The sequence below is a fragment of the Cardiocondyla obscurior genome, linkage group LG17 (genome assembly GCF_019399895.1).
Source record: "Cardiocondyla obscurior isolate alpha-2009 linkage group LG17, Cobs3.1, whole genome shotgun sequence".
Taxonomy (NCBI): domain Eukaryota; kingdom Metazoa; phylum Arthropoda; class Insecta; order Hymenoptera; family Formicidae; genus Cardiocondyla; species Cardiocondyla obscurior.
The window spans coordinates 4,767,876-4,788,337 of NC_091880.1; the positions used below are offsets into that span (position 1 = coordinate 4,767,876).

At 42.6% G+C, this 20,462-nt stretch overlaps 2 protein-coding genes and 2 pseudogenes across 2 annotated transcripts; 2 read left to right on the top strand and 2 right to left on the bottom strand.

The window, feature by feature from the left end:
- Nucleotides 1-1,474: 1,474 nt before the first annotated feature.
- On the bottom strand, nucleotides 1,475-3,327 carry LOC139109417 (uncharacterized; annotated as a pseudogene).
- Nucleotides 3,328-3,583: 256 nt separating this feature from the next.
- On the top strand, nucleotides 3,584-5,894 carry LOC139109418 (uncharacterized). Its single transcript, XM_070668467.1, has 5 exons — nucleotides 3,584-3,688; nucleotides 3,831-3,841; nucleotides 5,104-5,280; nucleotides 5,386-5,512; nucleotides 5,616-5,894. The coding sequence occupies exons 1-5, from the start codon at nucleotides 3,584-3,586 to the stop codon at nucleotides 5,892-5,894; spliced, it is 699 nt and encodes a 232-aa protein (XP_070524568.1).
- A 1,280-nt stretch (nucleotides 5,895-7,174) lies between these two features.
- LOC139109419 (uncharacterized) lies at nucleotides 7,175-8,753 on the bottom strand (annotated as a pseudogene).
- A 9,067-nt stretch (nucleotides 8,754-17,820) lies between these two features.
- On the top strand, nucleotides 17,821-18,345 carry LOC139109420 (uncharacterized). The gene has a single exon (XM_070668468.1). The coding sequence runs from the start codon at nucleotides 17,821-17,823 to the stop codon at nucleotides 18,343-18,345; it is 525 nt and encodes a 174-aa protein (XP_070524569.1).
- Nucleotides 18,346-20,462: the final 2,117 nt, after the last annotated feature.

Consider the following 20,462-nt stretch of genomic DNA (forward strand, 5'->3'; position numbering starts at 1 on the left):
ATACGGGCCCGGGATGAGAGGCCACCCATCTCGAGAACCGTGGAGGAGGCTTGTCGCCTACACGTTTCAACACCGAAAACCACCTGCGGGAGAATTGTTGCGACAACGGACTATCCGAAACCCGCGCCAACCGGCTAGTACCGATAGGGCTCTGTGAGGGCAGCGGCTTCCGCGGGAAATCGGCAACGTAGCGCGGAAAAATCCGCGAAGCGCGAGAGTGGGGATACGCCGGGCCTTGTGCCGAAAATTCGCGCGGTCTTCGCTCTCTTACGTGTAGACCGGCGTAATAGACGGACGATCGGCGAGAATTAGCGAGCGATAGCGAGAGTGAGCCGAGACGACTGGGGCGAGCAAGAGCGAGAGAGAGAGTGCGAGAGAGAGCGAGGACGACTTAAGGGTCAGGACGTGCTTATTCGGTGAGATCTTCCACCCGCATTGCGGAATTATTATATTGTACAGCCCTTCGCCTCCCGGGGAGACCGACGCGGATTTGGACGATACCCGGCCACGTAAAACGGGCCCGTTAGATTATTTTGGTGGACCCTTGTCGCAAGGCAAGGACGTAACGTTAGGCAGTGGCAGCCGACGGGCGTCTAAAGGCCGGTGGTTGGGCCCCGCGAGACATACCGGGACGGTTTGTTTGCGCTGGTTAATTCGATTATTTGTGAAGCTGTCGTACGTCGCGTCCGCACGGAGAGTCCTCGGCAGCGGCCGAGGTCGGAAAAGAAATCACAAGATTTCGTTTGCGACAGGCGATCTTTCGCGTACATTCTTTTGTGTTGTGGTGTCCCGCGGAGACACGCCGCGTGCACGGGAAACGCGTGGCCGGCACCAAAACAATCAGGGCCGACGCGGGATTGTTACGAAAACGCGAGCTCTAAATGAATTAACTGTTAGCGATTTTGGTGTGATTCCTTCGACGATTTGATCAGGGTAATATCGCGGCGCTCGATCGCGTCTATCTTCTTTCCTTTATTATTCAATTTCATTCTTTTTCTTTGTCATTTTTTATGTAATAAACGGCGTGTTTGTTCACTGGATCTTTGGGGTGTCGCGTAACCTTTATTTTGTGTCGTCGTCTCCGTTTGCCGAAAATTCCGTCTGTGATACCCCGCCCCTCTCCGTTCGAATGAGCTAGCCCCCGCGCGTAACGGCCGTTTGAGTTTGCCGTGAATTATTAAGAGAACAAAACATTTGTGAATAGAATCGGCACGGCTGGGCCCGTGCCTGGCGCTCAAAACTATCGCGTTATCGGCTTACGCCGTCCCGCGCCGGAATACGGCCGAGGTACCGCGACCCCTCCTCCCTCCCTTCTCCTCGTGTCACGACAGTGCATGGATTTTCCATCCGTGCACGGTCGTCTCTTTTTGCTCGCGATTCCCCTCCTCGCGGAGGAGAGAAAATATCGTGACAGTATAATAATCTTTTAAAAATTAATAATTTTGAAAAACAAATTTTTTTATTAATGCAATCACTAATAAAAATTTTTATTAAATTTAAAAAGAATTTAGTATTCAATTACATTATCTTGCAGACGTCCCTTTTGGAGTGTTATTACCGAACAACCGATACTAAACATCTGTTCTACCGGAGCGTTACTCGGCAATATCTTTTGTATCTAGTGAAAAATTTTTTAATTGTTTTATAATTATTTAACATATTTGTGCTGCTGTTACTCGACTTTAAAAATTGATATAACACTTTCTGTGGAGATTCAACTTCTTTAGTTGATTTAAAAGTAAAAAAATCTTCATTGTTTTCTTTTTTTTTAAATATTTGGAGAATTCTAAATAGATATTTCCAATAAATCCTTTAAATAACTTTTAGCAATTTTTTTCTTTTCTCCGCTTGCCCAATTTGATTTAAACTTTGGATGTAAGCAACTGGCTATGATAAAATCCTTTTTTTCAAGTATGGTTAAAAATCTGAAATTAAATATTTGGAATTAATCAATAAATGTATTCGTTATTGAAATTTATTGAATTTTATTTAAACTTTTTATTTAATTTTATTACTTTAATTAAATTAATAAAACAAATTATATATTATATAATACCTTTTACTTAAACCTTGTTGTATAGCTGTAATTAATGCTTGACAATAATTTAATTCACTGGAACTGAGTTTTTCTAATTTATCTACTATAGTTTCCAATATAGGTAATAAATACCCCACATACATGCTATTCTGACCATATAATACATCTTATGCTTGCGCTAAAGGTTTCATTATCGTAAACTAGACAAAATAATAAAGTAATATTTATTATTAAACACATATTATATATTACAACTTATACATATATGATATACATATTATAACTTAAAATGCTTAAAAGCATACTTGACAATATTCATCTATGAATTCAATTTCCATTTCTGTTAATTTTTGTAAATTACAAAAATCCAGGCATTGATTAATTTTTTCAGTTATTGCACCACGGGGGTGTTGTGGGCTCCGTTCTTCGGACTTAGGTGCGGAATAAATAAAAGAGTGGAAGAATAAAGAAGCGTAGTTGAACTCTAATTATTGCACTGTTTTATTCTTCCTGTTACAGCGTCCTTCCTTATGCGATTTCCTTGCGATTAGAGAAATAACAGACGGCGTTGGTGCGTACCACGTTATACTTGCAAATGCCCGCGGGCGGCCCGTGGTCGCCCTCTAATATACCCGACTTTTGCTATGTCAAAATCATAGCACTCAACAATTTGCAGGTGGCAACCGCAATTGTTCGAGAACCGTCGTGTTCCGGCCGGAAACGCCGGGTTAACTTGATCGGCGCGTATTTTGCCAATTTTGCTGTTGGACACTTTGCGTGTTAGACAGTTAATTTATTAACAATTTAATATTAAATTTGTCGGACACATTGCGTGTTGGACAATTTAGAAATGGTAAAAATATTAAAAATATGGTATGATATAGCTATCGGCGAAGGTCCACGTGGACCTTCGCCGGTAGCTATATCATACGTACGTTAAAAAACCTAACGCACTGTAAGTTGCATTTCCTGGGTAGTGCGGAAGATCACATCGTATTCTAATATACAACCTGCAAAGAAACATGTATCTTAGTGCCCGCGATTCACGCGGGTCGCATCGCGCGATGTGTGCACTCATTGTAGTCGTAGGCTCGTAGGCCGACGTAGACTACGACTCGTAGCTGCCTCGGTGCAAAGAAGACGGAACATATATATATATCTGTCCTCTTCTGCAAGCCGAGCGAGGCCGAGCGTGGCCGAGCGAGGCGCGCTCACCGACAGGACGTCGACGTGTGTCCGTGGTTCCCCACTCCAGCAACATCGATGTTGCTCGGAGCTAAAATTCTCATCACTGCTGGCTATTGAAGCACTGGTCCCGGCTGCCTGCTTTATATACCCTGCTGCCGGGTCACGTGATTTATCGTCTGGTGGGGGACCTGTCTTATGCCTTCTACACACCAGCGCGACAACGCGACGCGCGACGCGCGATGTCCAATCAGCGCACTGCATTATCAGACGTTATATCCGTCGCGCTATAGGTCGCGACATCGCAACGAAAGTTGGTGAAAATTGAAGATTTATCGCACGCGACCACGCGACAACGCCATGTGCAAGAAATTTGACAAACTTGGAAAAATTGGATCAGCTATAAAAAGTGCAACAGAAATGCAATCTGAATATCATTTAGACAGTAATACAGAAAATGTACCTGTAAATATAAATATTAGTCAATGTTATATAGCACAATTAAATATTATAATAATTGTTTTAGGTTAAATTAAGTATATATTATTGAATAATAATATATTACTTGTTTAATTATTACTTTGTATAAACATATTTATATTTGCAGCCAGGAGATTTGTAGTTTGACACTTTTGTAATAGAAGAAATTCTAATATCCGAAGTGCAAGAAAGATCATGTTTATGGGACCATACAATGGATATAAAAATAAGAGGAATGGACACAGTGCGAAAAGCCTGGGAAGAAATAAGACAAGTTCTTAGTATGTACTGTGACGTGGCGGCTTCGCTGCCTTGCCGCAGCTCCCCGCGGCCGTCACGGGTCAATGCAAGGCTCGATAGCATAGTCTGAATAGAAAGACAAAAAGGGAGGGGTAAAGGGAGAAACGGCGACACCTCCGAAGGCCCATATACTGTGTGCGAGCGCGCAATTATCCGCGAATATTTTTGTTTAATTAAACGGCGCTGAACCGGGCGGAGAGCGATCGTGGACCCCAAGGGACGGAGGACGGAGCGCGGGAACACGACAGCGAGAGGGTACGAGCTGGAAAGACGATACCGGGGGACGGAGGAGCGTCAGAGAGATCCTGGGATACCTCCGGACCCACAGAAGTGCCCGGGAAAGGAGGCCACCCGACCCCTGAGCACTGGACATAATTCGCGGCCAAAATCATGCTGCACGGATACGTCGTACTACGAGGATCCGACGACGAGGGAGACGTTGCGGAAGCCGAGTCACGTATCCCATCCGAAACGCGCGCCGATAAACTAGTTAGTGATAGGGCCCCGCGAGGGCAGCTGCGCCCGCGAAAAACTAACGGCGACATCGCGCGCGGAAAAGCGGCGGGACCCAAGAGAGGGGGGACGAGTCAGTCCGCCTGCCGAAGTTCGGCGCGGTTCTCGCTCTCTCCGGCGATAGCGTGCGACGGAAACGGGTGGCGAGTGATCCCGAGAAAGCGGCGTAGGATAAGCGAGCGAGAATTTTAAAAAATTTGTATAATACAGCGTATGAGTTTTACGTTTTATAAGAAAATAGCACGGCCTACTCAATCACGCATGTACCGACGCTTGCTAAGCAACCACCCAATTGTAATATTATTAGCGGCGAGACAGCCGGGCCGGCACTTTTACAACCGAGCGTCGGTCCATGCGTGATTGAGTAGGCCGTGCTATTTTCTTATAGAACGTAAAACTCATACGCTGTATTATATAAATTTTTAAAAATTTATATCTCGAATATGATTTGAAAAAACGCAAAGTGGATAAGGACTTTTATGCTCAGCTTAACGAGATCTACCCCCCTACGAGCGTTGTCACACTAACGGTGGGACACCCTGTATATTTATATGTAAAGTAGATTATTTTTTTGTTAAATATTATAGATTTAGATCCAAAAGTTTGTCAAAAAAATGGAAAAATTTACGAGACACTTTTTTGAGAAAGTACAAGCAAGAAAAAAGTTGTACAGCAAGTGGCAGTGCAGCTGCAAATAAAATAAAAAACAATTGGAAATTTTACGAACAAATAAAGTTTTTAAAATCTACTGTACAACATAGAAGGTAAGTTAAATATACTCAAATAATTTTGTTATTTTTGTCATCTAAAAGATATAATATCAATACAATATTGTATGAATGCATGAATATTTTTATTCCTTTTTTTAGAATATTTAGTAATCTACAAGGAATTACAAATTTAAATGAAGAATTTGATTCTTGTGAAAACACTAATACAATGAATACGAATGAAGACACAAATACAAAACCAACATTTAAAGAAACTAGAATTTCTGTTATTAAAATGAAATAAATGATATATTCACATTGTTACTAATATTACTTTTTTGGTTTTTATAGCTATGCATAGTGCATATAAAAGTACAAAACGTGAAAAGTTTTCTTTATCTATATCTGAAGATTTAGATAGTCCAAAATCCAAAAAATCTCGTAAAGGACATCCCGATAAACTTGAATTGTTTATTATGGAACAAGTTGCTCAATCTTTGAGCGAAGCAGCTACATTTTGTAATTTTCTTAAAACAATGTTAAAAAAATTAAATCATCGATATTATTTAGAAGCAAAACATACGATTATGAACGATCTTATGAAACTAGAAATGCTAATTAAGAAAGAAGCATACGACAAGAAAGAAATATGTTTTTATAGTTTTTAAATTACAAAAAAAGTACGTTAGTTAGTAAATGTTGAAAAAGAACATAAAACTGTGTATAATATTTCTGGCACCTTAGCGACGCGCCGTTAATATGAGATTTTCAGCGTAGGATCTCGCTAACAAAAAAAATCGTTTAAAACTTTATTACGTGCCCTATCATTGGGCCTGGAAACAGCAAACGCATATGAAAATTGAGCTGTCTGGTTCCCCGAGCGTCGGGAACCCCCGAAGATAACATTTAGAACAAAGGATCTCGCTGCAGATCCAAGCGACTTTTTCGACCCGGCGTCAGTCTCGCTACGCTAGTTCGACGACTAACATCGCGAATCAGCTTAGATTCTTATTGTGTAATAAAGCAAGAATAAATCGCATCTCAAAGATAAGAACAAATTAATCAGTTCTCTTTTTTTATAATTGCCAAAAAAACTTCCCAGCACTTGCGCTCTCGTGTTCGTAGTAACAGTAAAATAATATAAAGAAAGACTGAATGCAATTTAAAAAAAATTATTTTTTGTTACAGATTAATAGATTGTTACAAAAATTTATTAACTAAAGTTAATTTTTAGTTTTACTATTATTACATTAAAGTTTATTTTTATTTAATAAAGTTTATTATTATTACAAAAAGAATAAAGAAAAAGTAAAATTAGGTTTAAGTACAAAAAATGTACAAAGTTTTATTTTACGTTTAAGTACCAAAGTTTTACGTTACGTTTAATTACCAAAAATGTACAAAGACTTACGATTAAGTACCAAAAAAGTTCAAGATTTAATACAATTTAAAAGACTTAAAAAACTTACATTTTTTGTTAAAGAAAAATATATTAATATAAGAATTTATTAAATAAAACTTGACTTAAGTTTATAGAATTATTATTTTATTTAATACTGTTGAATAAATTACATTTTTAATAAATAATTTTGTGTTTAATTTGTTATAATAAATGTATACTGCAATATTATAATAAAATAAAGATATACATTTATTTATGTAATGTTTAAAATAATATATTTTTGTTTTATTTACATTGTTAATATATATTACCATCCACCGCATAAAATCTATTGCCTACAGATTGCTCCTTCATTCAGAAAAAAATTTTTTTAATTTTCTCTTATACTAGCAGCTAAACGAGAGAATGTGTATTACTGCCATCGTTTCGTAATGGCGCTATACCAATATTATTTGCAAATATTGTTCTCCATTCTTCAGGCATATCCACGTCATCACGTATTTCATCAGCAAAACCGTTGTTGCAATATTTACTTTTATCCATACATTAATTATGTAAAACTACACATGCTTTTACAATACTTTCAGCTGTTTTTAGAGATGTATTAATTGGCTTTGCAAAAATGCGTCATCGTGCTACCATTATACCAAATGTATTTTCTACAACTCTACGTGCTCGACTTAATCGATAATTAAACACTCTTTGTTCATTTGTTAATGTATTTCCTGGATACGGTCGTAATGTATAAGTATTTAATTGAAATGCTTCATCTGCAACCAACATGTAAGGTAATGCTTTTCCTCCTTCAGTAACTGGTGTTGGATCGGGTAAATACATTTTATTTTGCTGAAATCTATAGCCTATGGTAGAATTTTTGAAAATTCCTCCGTCATTATGTCGATCCTCTCCACCTATGTCTACTAATACAAATTTATATTTTACTGATGTTACTGCCATTAAATTAATACTATGGTTTTCTTTATAGTTGTAAAATGTTGAACCAGAATGTGGTGGAGCCTACAAAAAAGTTATTTATAAAATATTAAGTTACATGTTAAAATCATTAAATATATTATCATACCTGTATATTTACGTGCTTGCCATCTAAAGCTCTAATACAGTGTGGAAAGTTCCAACAATCTTCAAAATCTTTCGCAATTTCTTTCCACTTATATCGCGATGGTTCAAATAATTCATTTTGGAGAACATCCCATAAGCTTTCACACGTTTCTAATATTATCATAGATACAGTACTGCGTTCACATCGATAAGCAAATGCAATTGAAGACGTAGAATCTCTTGTAGCCAAAAATCTGCAATAGTAAATATATCTTAAAACTAAATATGTATATTATATTAATATTAGAACTTACCTTAATGTCAAGTATAATCTGTCACGTGCTGATATAAGATCTCGATAATGTGTTGCTATTTTTTGTATTTTGGATCCTCCTATGTGTAATAAATTGTAACGAGGTAGGCGCCTACCTCGTTCCGGCGAACGTCGACCGGCCCGCCGGACCGAACATCGTCCGGCGGGAATAGGGGCGCGGTGCGCCTCGACCCTTTTAAACGCCGCAAATGTTAACGCGCAGCGCGCCGTTATAAACAAGCGTACCGCCGTTCCGCGTCGCGTGAAAATTAATAATAATAACGCCCGCGACGAGCGCTGCGACGCCAACCCCCGGGAACCCGAGTATCCCGGGCTACGCAAAATACCGTATAAAAAGGCCGGACTCAGAGCGATCCGGACCAGTCTTCCGATCTACCGAGCTCCGCACCGGGTCTCCGCTCAGTAGCCTTCCAGACGATAAACCTTAGGAGTCGCTAAGCACAGGAGTCGAGCGTTCTCGGCCTCTGCCAAGGATTCTTAGCCGCAACCCCGTGTCCTTCCACGCGAGTTCCAGGACCGCCTGTCACAACGGATAAAGCGGGGTGAAGCGTGCTTCGCCTCCGCCGAGCGTTCTCGGTTTATCCCGTGGCAGACGCCCCGGTCTCATCTCAAACCGCTTAGGCGGTTCCTTACGAGCGCGGTGCAGTCCAGAGGTGAAGCGTGCTTCGTCTCTGCCGAGCGTTCTCGGCGATTGCCCCCGCGCTCCCACTCCCGAAAAACCGCGTTCCTCATTAGGGGTCCCGTATTAAGATATCGCGATTAAACTCACGCGACTTTACCGTACCGACGAAAGTCTGTTGACATCGCCCGTGCGACAAGCGCCGCGTCACGATACACCTGTATATAGAACGTGTAAATAGCCGTGTATATATAAAACCACCAATAAATGTAAATAGCCGAACACGAGACTACAATTGCTTTCGCTCTTTTCCGCGGACACCCCGACTGGGCCTAGATACACGCGACGACTCGCCGATCGCCGCGGCGGGTCGCTTGAACGTGTCCGGCCACACGGAAGATTAGAAAGGGGGAGGTGTTATAAAATTATCAAATTCACTAATTGTAAGACGAGTATACTGAAAATGAACTTCTGTATCATAAAGTCTCATTTCTTTGATTAAATGATTTCCATCACCTTGTTCATTACGTTTTTGATTAATGGGCCTGACTCACCATCGACGTTTTTGTTTACAATATATATTGACTTTTCTTCTTCTTAACTGAGCAAAGCAAATAGCTAAAAGTAGCTGTGTATTTGTATCGATTATTATACTTTTCTTTTGTATAAAATATAATACAAGTAGAAACAGTTTACGCTGTTTATTGTCTATTATATTTAGTCTTAAACCTAAAAAAGATGCACAAGTCATATTATATTATATTATATAAACCTTCAAAAAAAAGATAAATTTTAAAATATTATTTAATGATAAAACAAAAATACCTTTAAAACAAAAATTCTTAAAAATAATCTTGCAATTTGCTCAGTAATATAAATGCGCACAAATGTGCTTTTTTTGTTCCGTGTATAAGTTATCTAAAAAATTTAGTCGTACGATGATATTAGGAGAGTTTTCTTCCAATATCGGGAGAAGTTATTTTGCTAAATTAGCGCACTTATTATTGTACTTACATTAAACAACACTTATGTAGCACCTGTAGGTTCTCACATAGGTTAACAAGGCATAGTGAGTTTAACGTCCGCTATCTCGCTTGTGTGAACAAATAAAAATTCTGTTCTTGCGATTTATCGCATATCGCTTATCGCGCGTCGCGTTGTCGCGCTGGTGTGCAGAAAGCATTAAGGTCGTGCACATGAATGTGTTTATGAATCTTTTTATGTGCGTCCCGTAAATCCACGATTACGGGTGAGTGGATTTTACTAACCGTCATTGGTCCGGTGTCTTTCGCAGCTAGTTTTGCATTAATTCCCGCGCTTTTTTTAGACAGCGTGTGTTCGCGTTTCCACACTATATCTCCTACTTTCGATCGCTATTCTCGGCGTCTTAGATTGTAGTGTGATTCCTGGTGCTGGAAGGCCCGCGCCATGTTTATTCGTACTACTTTGTACGCGTCTTCCAACCACCGCCGTGTTTAATGCGAGCTTGTTGGTGTCGAATGTCGTCTGTCTTCTGGATGTGGCAGTGCTAGCTCTCGACCGTGGTTTATGTATGCCGGGGTATATCCGATCGCCTCGTGTCGTGCCGTGTTATACGCAAATTGCAGAGGACCTAAGTGCTCGTCCCATCGTCGGTGGTTGCGGCCCGTGAACTGCGCAATCATAGTCTTAATCGTGCGGTTTGTTCTCTCCACCGGATTGCATTGTGGCGTGTATACTGGGGTCGTGCGATGTTCGATCTTCCAGGCCTGAAGTAATTCTTTCAACTGTTTCGATTTTAGTTATGTCCCGTTGTCCGATATAATTGTCGAGCAACCTCTGAAAAGTCGTTGGTGCCGAATGCAGTCCGAACGGCATTACTCGGAACTGAAAGAGGCCTTTCCCCGGAACCGTAAATGTTGTAATTGAACGGCTTTCCTTCGCTAAAAGTATCTGCCAATACCCCTCCTTTAAATCTAGTGTCGTCAGATACCGGGCTCCCCGCAATTTGTCCAGTGTCGCGTTAAACCTGGGGTAGCGGGTACGCGTCTTTTTCGGTGACTGCATCCACCTTCCTAAAGTCCACACAGAACCGGTATTTTCCATCTTTCTTCTTCACTAGCACAATCGGAGAGCTCCATACTCCTTGTGATGGTTCAATAATCCCCTCCTGCTCCATTCGATGTACTTCCTTGCTGATCACTTCCTGCATCGCAGGGTTGCGTGGACGATACCGTTGCTTAATCGGTATTTGACCCTTTTTTACTCGTAAGTAGTGTGTTGCCAGTTCGGTAGGCCCCGACACTACTTCGAATTTTTGCAATTCTCTTTTTAGGAATTCTTGTAGCATTTGCTTTTCCTCCGTTGATTGGGTCACCAACCCGGCCGTCATACAGCTGATTCTCCGGCTTGTTCTTTTCTTGCGGTGGTGGCCGCAACGTTAGGCCTAGCTTTGTCCATAGATCTACTCCGATCAGCATAGCGTTTCTGGATTTTGGCATGACCAGAAACTCGTACCAATATACTCGCCCTTGTACTTGAATGGGCAACGTGATACTGCTATTCGGGTTGATAGTGCCCCCATCCGCCATCCTGACGCTCCTTGAGTTACTTCCTGATGCAAAGTGAAATAATTCCGCCATCTTTAGTGTTTCCGCGTTAATACACGAGATTTCGGATCCGGAGTCCATCAGTGCTTCTATGTTCTAATTCACGATAGTTACTTGTAGGTGCGGCCGCGGAAGGAATCTTAGTTTTGGTTGTATGCGGACTGATTGGCGGTGGCGTCGCTTCCGGTCCGTCGGTCGTTTCCCTGGAATGGATGACATTCTTTCGTCAGGATCCCGTCTTTCTCGCATCAAGAGCAAAATTTCTTCGGTGCTTCTCGGCAATTTTGCCGAGTGTGCCCTCTCTGTTTACATCGCCAACAGCAATCCTCCCGGTTATAGGTTGCTGCGGCGACGACTGGTGCAGGAGTGTCGAGTATCCGGATTAATTCCACCTGCTTACGGATTTCTTCGTATTCCGTGGTCTGGTCGATTAGGTCTGTTAAACTTCGCACGTCCTTTATTTTAATATAGAGTTTGTATTCAGGTTGCAAGTTTTCATGAATACAATCTAGTTGCTCTCTCTCTCTCTGAGAGACATCCCGCCCGTCGCATCAGTGTCTGTATGGCTGTTACGTATTGACAGAACGGTTCTAGTGGTTTTTGTGCTCGGGATTGTATCTCGCGTAGCATCTGTGTTCGGAGTCGTTTGGGTAGAAATTGCGCGCGGAAATTTGTTTCAAAATCTCTCCATGATCACCATGTGCTCTGGTTGTTTCTGTACCACAAGAGCGCGTCCCCGCGGGGTAACTCTGGAAGTCCTGATAGCATTTGGGTACCCATATGCTCTTTGTAACTTCTCTATCCTCTCTAGGAATCCACATGGGTTTCGTCTGTCAAAGTGGCAGCCCCACTTTCTGATCTAATCCATCACTTTTCCCTGATTTACCGAGATCACTAATGCGTCGTCGTCGTCGTCCGCCATATCGATCGCGATGTGTGGTGGCAACTGTACGTCCGTTGCCTTCGCCATTGGTCGAAATTCGGGATTGCTTTCCACGTGTTTCTTTAGCTTGTTCCTTAGTGCTTCAATTGGTTCGTCGCACTCTAACCTGAGTCGTTTTAACTCGGCCGTTAGCCTGGCTTTATTTCGTTCGTAAATCCAGCTCTTCATGAAGTTAATCCGTTGTCGTTGCGTTGGTTGAATCTACTGTTCGGGCGCCATGTAACGGTAGCGACTTTCCCGCGTCGCGTAGTCTTTGCCGGATTTAGGCTAACCGGAGCCAGGGTTCGCGCGGATTCGATGGACCGCGATAGGTCGGGTTTAGATGCGGCCTGGGCCGACGGGAACGCCCGTCGGGAAAGCCGAGGTTGCTCGGGATAACCCGAGGAGCAGCGGTCGGGAGCGCTCAACCGCGGCGATGCCGGCGACTAGCTGTCGCGCAGCGGATTCGGTGCCGGACGGGAGCGCCCGTCCGGGGGATCGTATCGGCACGAAGTGCCCTGGAGGACGACGGCAGTTGGAAGCGCCCGACCGCGGCGGTGTCGTCGGTTAACGGCCGTACAATAGATCCAAAGCTTAGACGGAAGCGCTCGTCTAGGGGATCTCGGTAGTCCGGAGTGTCCTGGGGCGCCGGCGGTATCCGGTCGCCTCGGTGGTGGAGCCTCGGGAGCGCCTAAGGTTTCCAGAAACCTGAATTTATACTCTGCCTTGGGAGCGCCCAACTCTCACCGGGTGCGTCCGGAGTCGACTCGAAAGCTCCCGAGTCGGAGAGTATGCGAGAGGCTTCGGGAGCGTCCGAAGCCTTAGGATCTGGAAGATGTGCTCTGGTCGAGGATCGGAACCGGAAAGGTGCCTGCTCTGCCGCGAACTCGAACTTATATAGCCGCCGAGATAAGAGTGGGGGAACTCCCACTCTCAACTCGGCGGCGCGTGCTATCGTCGGACCGGTGGTCGTCCGACGAACTCTGTGTAGCGCATCCGGCGTTGTCCGGGCCGGTATTCGTCCGGATATCTTCGGAGACGGCGTTGTCCGGGCCGGTATTCGTCCGGATATCCTCGGAGACGGTGTCGATCGTCTAGGGCGGATGTTTTGCCTTTTAGTGGCGAAACATATGCCTTTGCCACAAAGCAGTATTAAATTTTTTTTGATAAATTGTCAAGAAATGGATACCCATTTCTGTTGCGACGTTACTGCTTTCTGGCCGCGAGAGGGCAGAAAGAGTTTTCTGGCGCTAGCTCTCGGCTAAAGCAAAATATTGTAGGAACAAGGAGAAGAGAGTTGCATCCATTTTTCTTTATCTTTCCTCTCTTGCGGTGCGTTCACGCGAGCGGTGCAATCGTGTGAGTACATATACAAACCCGACCCGACCGTACGTATACCCACACGACCTGACATCGGAATTTCACATTGTCGCCGCGTGAGGCCCCCAATATCAATTCGGAGTTTGGCCGTCACCCTACTTGACCAATAATTTTATTTTCCAGATTCCATGCTGAGAGAGTGATGTGCACGTCGACAGCTCTAAAAATTAAGAAGAAAATTAGTTACAGTTACTTATAAATGTGAAATTGACATATTTGAAATTAAAAATGTCATATTTCACAAAAACTTAATTTAAACAGATAATTCAATGTAGAGATATATTTAAAATCATTGTGTGTGCTTCTTTTTTACTTTTTCTTACTGTCTCAAGTATTAATTAGTTGTATTTCATCTTAGTGCTCTGTAGCCGTCACAGTATTTTATTCGGTCATCTTTGTGGAGTAATCTCGGAATAAAGTGTTAGAAATTTTGTCGGTAATTCGGTTTACCGTCGCTGCAAATACATCGATCTTTTTAACTTTTTTCGATGTTTTTATAAAATTTTGTAAAATTAATTATTATATTGCATTAAACGATTGTAAATTAACGTACAAAATAGAATAATCTATAAAAACTAATAAATGACGCAAATAACAAGCTTAAAATATCTCGCGATGGTTATTCACCAATAGAAACGGCATTAATACTGACATTCATGAAACGACTTGAATTATAAAATTTTGTAAAAATACTTATTAAATTGCATTAAACTGTTGTAAATTAATGTGCAGAATAAAATAATGTATGAAAACTTAAAAATAACGCAAAAAACAAACAAAAAATATCACGCAATTAATATTCACCAATCGAAACACAGCATTAATACTGACATTCATGAAACGACTCAAATAATAAAATTTTGTAAAAATACTTATTAAATTTCATAAAACTGTTGTAAATTAACGTGCAGAATAAAATAATATATAAAAATTGACAAATAATAAAAAAAGCGTAAAATTTTAACGCTCATAACTCAATTCACAAACGTCAGAAAAATATTATAAAAAAAGCGTTTTAAAGTTCTTGGAAGCCCGCGTCAAATACCGCAATCAAATATTTTTAAACTCAACTAGTCCGCGAGATATTTGACGTTTTGATAAAAAATGTTGATTGTTGATAACTTGGTCCATAAGTGTCAAAAAAATATTTCTAAAAAATCGTTTTGAAAAGCTTGAAAACTCGCGTCGAACGCGCAACTATCCATTTTGGTAGCTCAACTAGACCACAAAATATTTTACATTTTGATAAAAAAATTTGATCGCTAATAACTCGGTCCACAAACGTTAAAAAAATATTTAAAAAAAGCGTTTTGAAGGGCCTGAAAATCCGCGTCGAAGGTGCATTCTTCGATTTTTGTAGCTTAACTAGACCGTAAAATATTTGACATTTTGATAAAAAACTTTGATTGCTGATAACTCGGTCTACAGGTGTATTGGAGGAACGATAAATGTGCGAGCAACGAGTTAATTTAAAATTGTACACATGCCTGTCCTCAGTTAGGAAGATAAACACGGAGATCAAGCGAGATCTTCTTTTCGAAGCAGTCGTCGAAAACCAGGCATAAAGAAAGATCGCATTACTTATATTCGCAGAACCGTTAGAAAGATCTTAAAATCCCGCGTTACGCGCATTATCTGTTTTCCGAAATAATAAGAAAAACTGAAATTGCGTATATTATTGTACGCTTTAATTTAAGTATTTGTTCGAGATGTGCCTAAACACTTCTTGTGAGCACGATAATATTAATTTCGGCGTGTGAATTAATTTTGGTCGACAGCATGCTGCGAGAATTCGTGCTTTCACATCTGTTTTCAATTTCTTTGCCCGGCATTGTTGACGTCCTCGAGTCCTCGCTGTTCTGTTGCTAGGCGCGATGTACATGTACATTCCGTTATCGAGCTAGCCTTGTTTTCGCGGTTTTTCAGCGTCACCGAAATTAGCGGTCGAATTCGTGGAAACATTGAGAAGTTTCCCAATATAAAAGGCCCGGCTCTCGGAAGCCGGGCACTTAGTTGTCGAGCACTCAAGGCTTCATAGCATTCTATTTTCGTGCGGTTTTTTTCCGAGATACATTCTCGTGCGTTAAATTGCTTTCGTCGCGTTGCTTGCGCGTGCTAACGATTGTGTGTATTATCATTTGGTACTTTTATATTAAAACTATTGCATATTCAGAAATCTGCGTAACATTATTTCTTCCACGCGCTTTCATAAACAGTATTAAATTGACTGGCGCCGTTTTTTGGCAACGCGCTTCGTTATTAAAAAGAAAGTTTTTTTTTAATGCAACGAGTTTCTAGTGCACCCTTAACATGGTCCTTTGAGCCGCATTCGAAGCGCGTGTCCAGTAGATGTGCGTTGGCCGTCAAGTGACTATATTTGCGAGAAAAAAATTACACGATCGTATCAAAAACAGAATCGTTTGGTGTTGACGATAGCGAGTTCGCGAACAAGCACGTTGTGAGACAAAGAGCAAACAGTAACGATAATTCCGCGTATCGTGCAGTGAAATCCAGGAACGTTAAATTCGAACTATCAAAATGAGTGCGGATCACTACAGGAAACAGAAACGTTATCTTAAGGGACAACTGACCAACATCCGTAAATTTATTACACAAGTAGAAAAGGACATTCAGAACCTTTCGTACACGGACATTACGGCAAAAGTGAGTGGCTTGGAAGAGATCCACCAAAAATTTCAAACAACGGTTCAAGAATTGTTGGCCGTGACCACAGAAGAAGAATACAATGAGGTGGATCAAACGGACGAAACAGAATTCGATGATCGGTATTACGCTATAAAGGCAGACTTATCAAAACTAGCAGATAAGGTATCACCACCCGCAAGTACTGTGCAACCGTCGACGAGCACGAGTGGCGATGTAACAATGAAGCAGGTGCTTGACCAGCAAGCTCTCATGATGAGGCAGCTGATGGAACGCCCTGTCGGAGGATCCGACAGCAGTGTGTTAGAGCGGGTTCTGAAGCAGCAGACCCAGCTTTTTGAAGAAATGAGCACGCAGTCAAATGTGTTCGCACGAAATGCTCACGTAAAGCTGCTCACGATCAAGCTGCCTACTTTCGATAGGAAGAGCAAAAATTGGAAGCGATTCCATGAAACATTTAAAACGTTGATTCATAAGAGCGAGTTGACCAGCGTCCAGAAATATCAATATCTGGTAGGTTCGCTGACGGATCAGGCGGTAAAGACAATTGAATCCATAGAGATTTCAGAAGAAAATTATGACATCGCATGGCAATTGCTCAGTAAAAAATACGACGATAATCGAGGAATCCAGAAGCGGCACATTCAGTGCTTGTTTGAAATGCCGCATGTAAACCAAGAGTCTGCCGAGGCAATTCAAGAATTGGTGGATCATGTGCAAAAGCATCTCAGAGTATTGCACGGCATGAAACTTTCCACTGACTCCTGGGGAGCACTCATTATATATTTAATAGAGAAGAATTTAGACGGAACAACGAGACGACAGTGGAAAAATCACATCAAGGATATTGAGGATGTGACCACCGAAACAATGTTGGACTTTTTACAAGGATATTGCCAGTTGCTGCAGCGAGTGACCATGGGCGTGAAGAGGGTTGAAGGGATCAAAGACGATGCAAGAAAGAAGACCAAGACAACCAAACGAACATTGAGATTGGGCAAGACGGTAATGTCAACGACGGCGGGAGGAGGCAAATGCTATATTTGCCATGGAGACCATCTGCTGTACACTTGCAAGAATTTTCTCGCTCTGCCGATTGAGAGCCGAATTGATGAAGTCCGGAAATTGAAGCTTTGTCTTAATTGTTTTGGAAATAATCATTTTGTAAAAAATTGTAGATTCAGCTCGTGCCGAACCTGCAGTGAGTAGCACAATACCTTGTGTCACAGGCCGATAAGGAGCGCCAAGACGGTAGCGGTGCCGGAACAGAGGAATAAAAAGGAGACTCATCCCGAAAGCTCAAGTACGAGTACGGCCCTTTGTTTCATGACCGGTGACGAGTCGAGGGCACCAGGGAGAGGCGACATGGTCCGATGTGATGCAAGAAAAGTGCAAGTATTAATGTCTACGGCCGTGGTAAATGTGCGAGCGAAGGGGTCAAAAACCGTGATTCGCGTATTGCTGGATAGCGCGAGTGAGATAAATTTCATTACAAAAGCGGCATGCAAGCAGCTAGGATTGCGACTTGAAAACCTGTGCGAGTCGGTGTGCGGACTGAACGGAATGAATTGCGCAATAAATTATGGATGTAGGGTAACTATGCGATCGCGGGTTAGCGAATTTGAGATGAGTGTATATTGTTTCGTTGCACCGAGCATCACTAAACGGTTACCGTCGACGTCCGTCAAATCGTCAGGCCTATTAATACCAAATAATTTACAGTTGACGGATCCATGTTTTTGCGATCCGGGTAATATCGATGCTTTGATTGTGGGAAAATTCTTTTTAAAATTATTGGAAACCGGGAAGATTGATCTTGGCGATGGATTGCCGGTGTTGCAGAATACGAAATTAGGTTGGATCGTGTCCGGCCCGGTGCCTTCGCAATTAACATGTCACGCTATTAACACGCAAATGAGTTATCATATTTGTTTGACAACAACTCTAGAATCGTTCGAGAGAACGTTGCGAAGGTTCTGGGAATTAGAAGAATACGCCGACGATAAGCCGAAGTTGTTTTACGAGAATGGTTTATGCGAGAAACAATATGAAAAAACGACCATGCGGAACGCGTCCGGACGGTTCGTGGTTCGACTGCCGTTTCGCGAGAATAGCGGACTATTAGGACAATCCAGAGGAATTGAGATGTGAAGGTTTCATTATCTGGAGCAAAAATTTCAAAGAGATCCGCCACTGCGCGAATTGTATTGTAATTTTATCCGCGAATATATTGATTTGAATCACATGACAAGAGTCACCAACGACAAGAGTTCCAAGAACGCGGTATTTCTGCCGCATCACGGAGTAATCCGCGAGGATAGTACAACGACTAAATTGCGCGTGGTGTTTGACGCCTCTGCGAGAACCACTTCGGGCGTCTCCTTAAATGATACGTTAATGATAGGCGCCACGTTACAAGACAGTATTGTGGACATTCTCATGCCTTTCCGTCTGCATGCGATTGCGATCACCTCCGACATAAAAGAAGATGTATCGACAAGTCTTGGTACATCGAAACAATCAAAAATTTTAACAAATATTATGGCGTTTCGATCAGCGAAATCCGATCGACGAATATGAGTTAAACACTGTAACGTTTGGACAGTCGAGCGCTCCTTATTTAACCATTCGCAGTGTGCGACGGCTGGCGGAGGACGAGGCGTCGCGATTTCCGCGAGCCGCGAGCGTTTTACTTGCAGACATGTACGTCGACGACATCATTACCAGAGCCGATACCAAAAGCGAAGCATCAGAATTGATTTTACGCGTGAGAGAGTTATTGGACCGCGGCGGATTTGAGACGCACAGGTGGCGGTCAAACTATGATAGATGCGTGAGCGGGTCGCATTGTGACAAGCGGAGTGGGGAGTCGTCCGTGGTAAAAATTGACGCGAGCACTATGAAGGTGCTAAGATTTAGTTGGCGACCAGATTCAGATATATTCCATTCACAATCGAGCAAACAAAAAATCCGGTTAAAACAAAGCGTGAACTATTGTCGGCAATTAAAAAAATATTGGATCCATTGGGATTGATCGGACCAATCTTAACGCGTGCAAAGCTAATTATGCAACAGACATGGTTGTTTAAGAAAAAATGGGACGAGCCGCTCGACGGGGCTCTTCGCGAGGCGTGGGAAGCGTACGCGGAGAATTTGCGAAGTGTTGGTGCAATCAAAATACCGCGCCGGGTGATTTGCGGCTCTAAAGTCTTACACATCAATTTGCATGCGTTTTGTGACGCCTTCTTAAAGGCATACAGAGCGTGCGTGTACGTTCAGACGGTCGACGTGGAGAGCAGAGCAAAAGCGAGTCTTTTGTGCGCAAAGTCGCGAGTGGCACCGGTGAGGAGCAGGACTATTACGCTGCCGCGACTCGAGTTGTGCGGTGCGGTCGTGCTCGCGCGATTAATGCAGAACATCCGGAAAACAATCAAATTACAACTGCATGAAGTACACGAGTGGAGCGATTCCACAATTGATTTGGTGTGGTTGGCTGGGGATGCATCGCGCCAAAAAACATTCGTGTCGAATAGAGATTCAATCTGTTTTGCCTGCCGATCACTGGCATCAGGTGGAGGGTACCCAGAATTCGTCTACGTCGTGCCGGAGTTCCTCGACGTAGAGCAGCCGGAAGTCATCCCGGGGTGGGGGAGGCGGTGACGGCGTCCTCGGGGTGCAGCACGGCTCACACATCCGAGGTTCGAATAAACCGCTGCACCCCACACACACGTGTTCCCGCGCCCGTGCCAGAAGATGGTCCTGGCACAACACGATATAGCCGGACGCGGGGCATCGGAAGCACCGTTCCCCTGATGCCAGTTGCAGCTCCCTTGGAAAATTTACTGGAAACGAAAAAACCACGATAAATACACCCCGTAGATTTTAAGAAATTACAAAAAAAAAAAAAAATAGTAAATAAATAAATAAAAACATTTTTTTTTAATTAAAAAAAAAATTTACTTTTAAATTCGATGAGTTAAAACAAAGAACCACTCTGACAATATGCACTTGTCGGAGACTAAGAGCGTACTGACGGGACAAGCGAAAAAAATCAAGGAATAAGTTAAGCCCGACACCGTAATATTACACGAATGAAATAGAGTGTAACGGTGCACCCAGGGAATGCACCGTCCCGGCCAGAACAACGGCCGGCCGTCGGCAGAACTCCGCTGGCGGGGACCCGGGGCGCGGTGCGCCCCAAACTTATATTATCTATATGTTGAATAGGCGATAGCACGCGCTAAGCTATCGTCTCGCGGCTAAGTCCC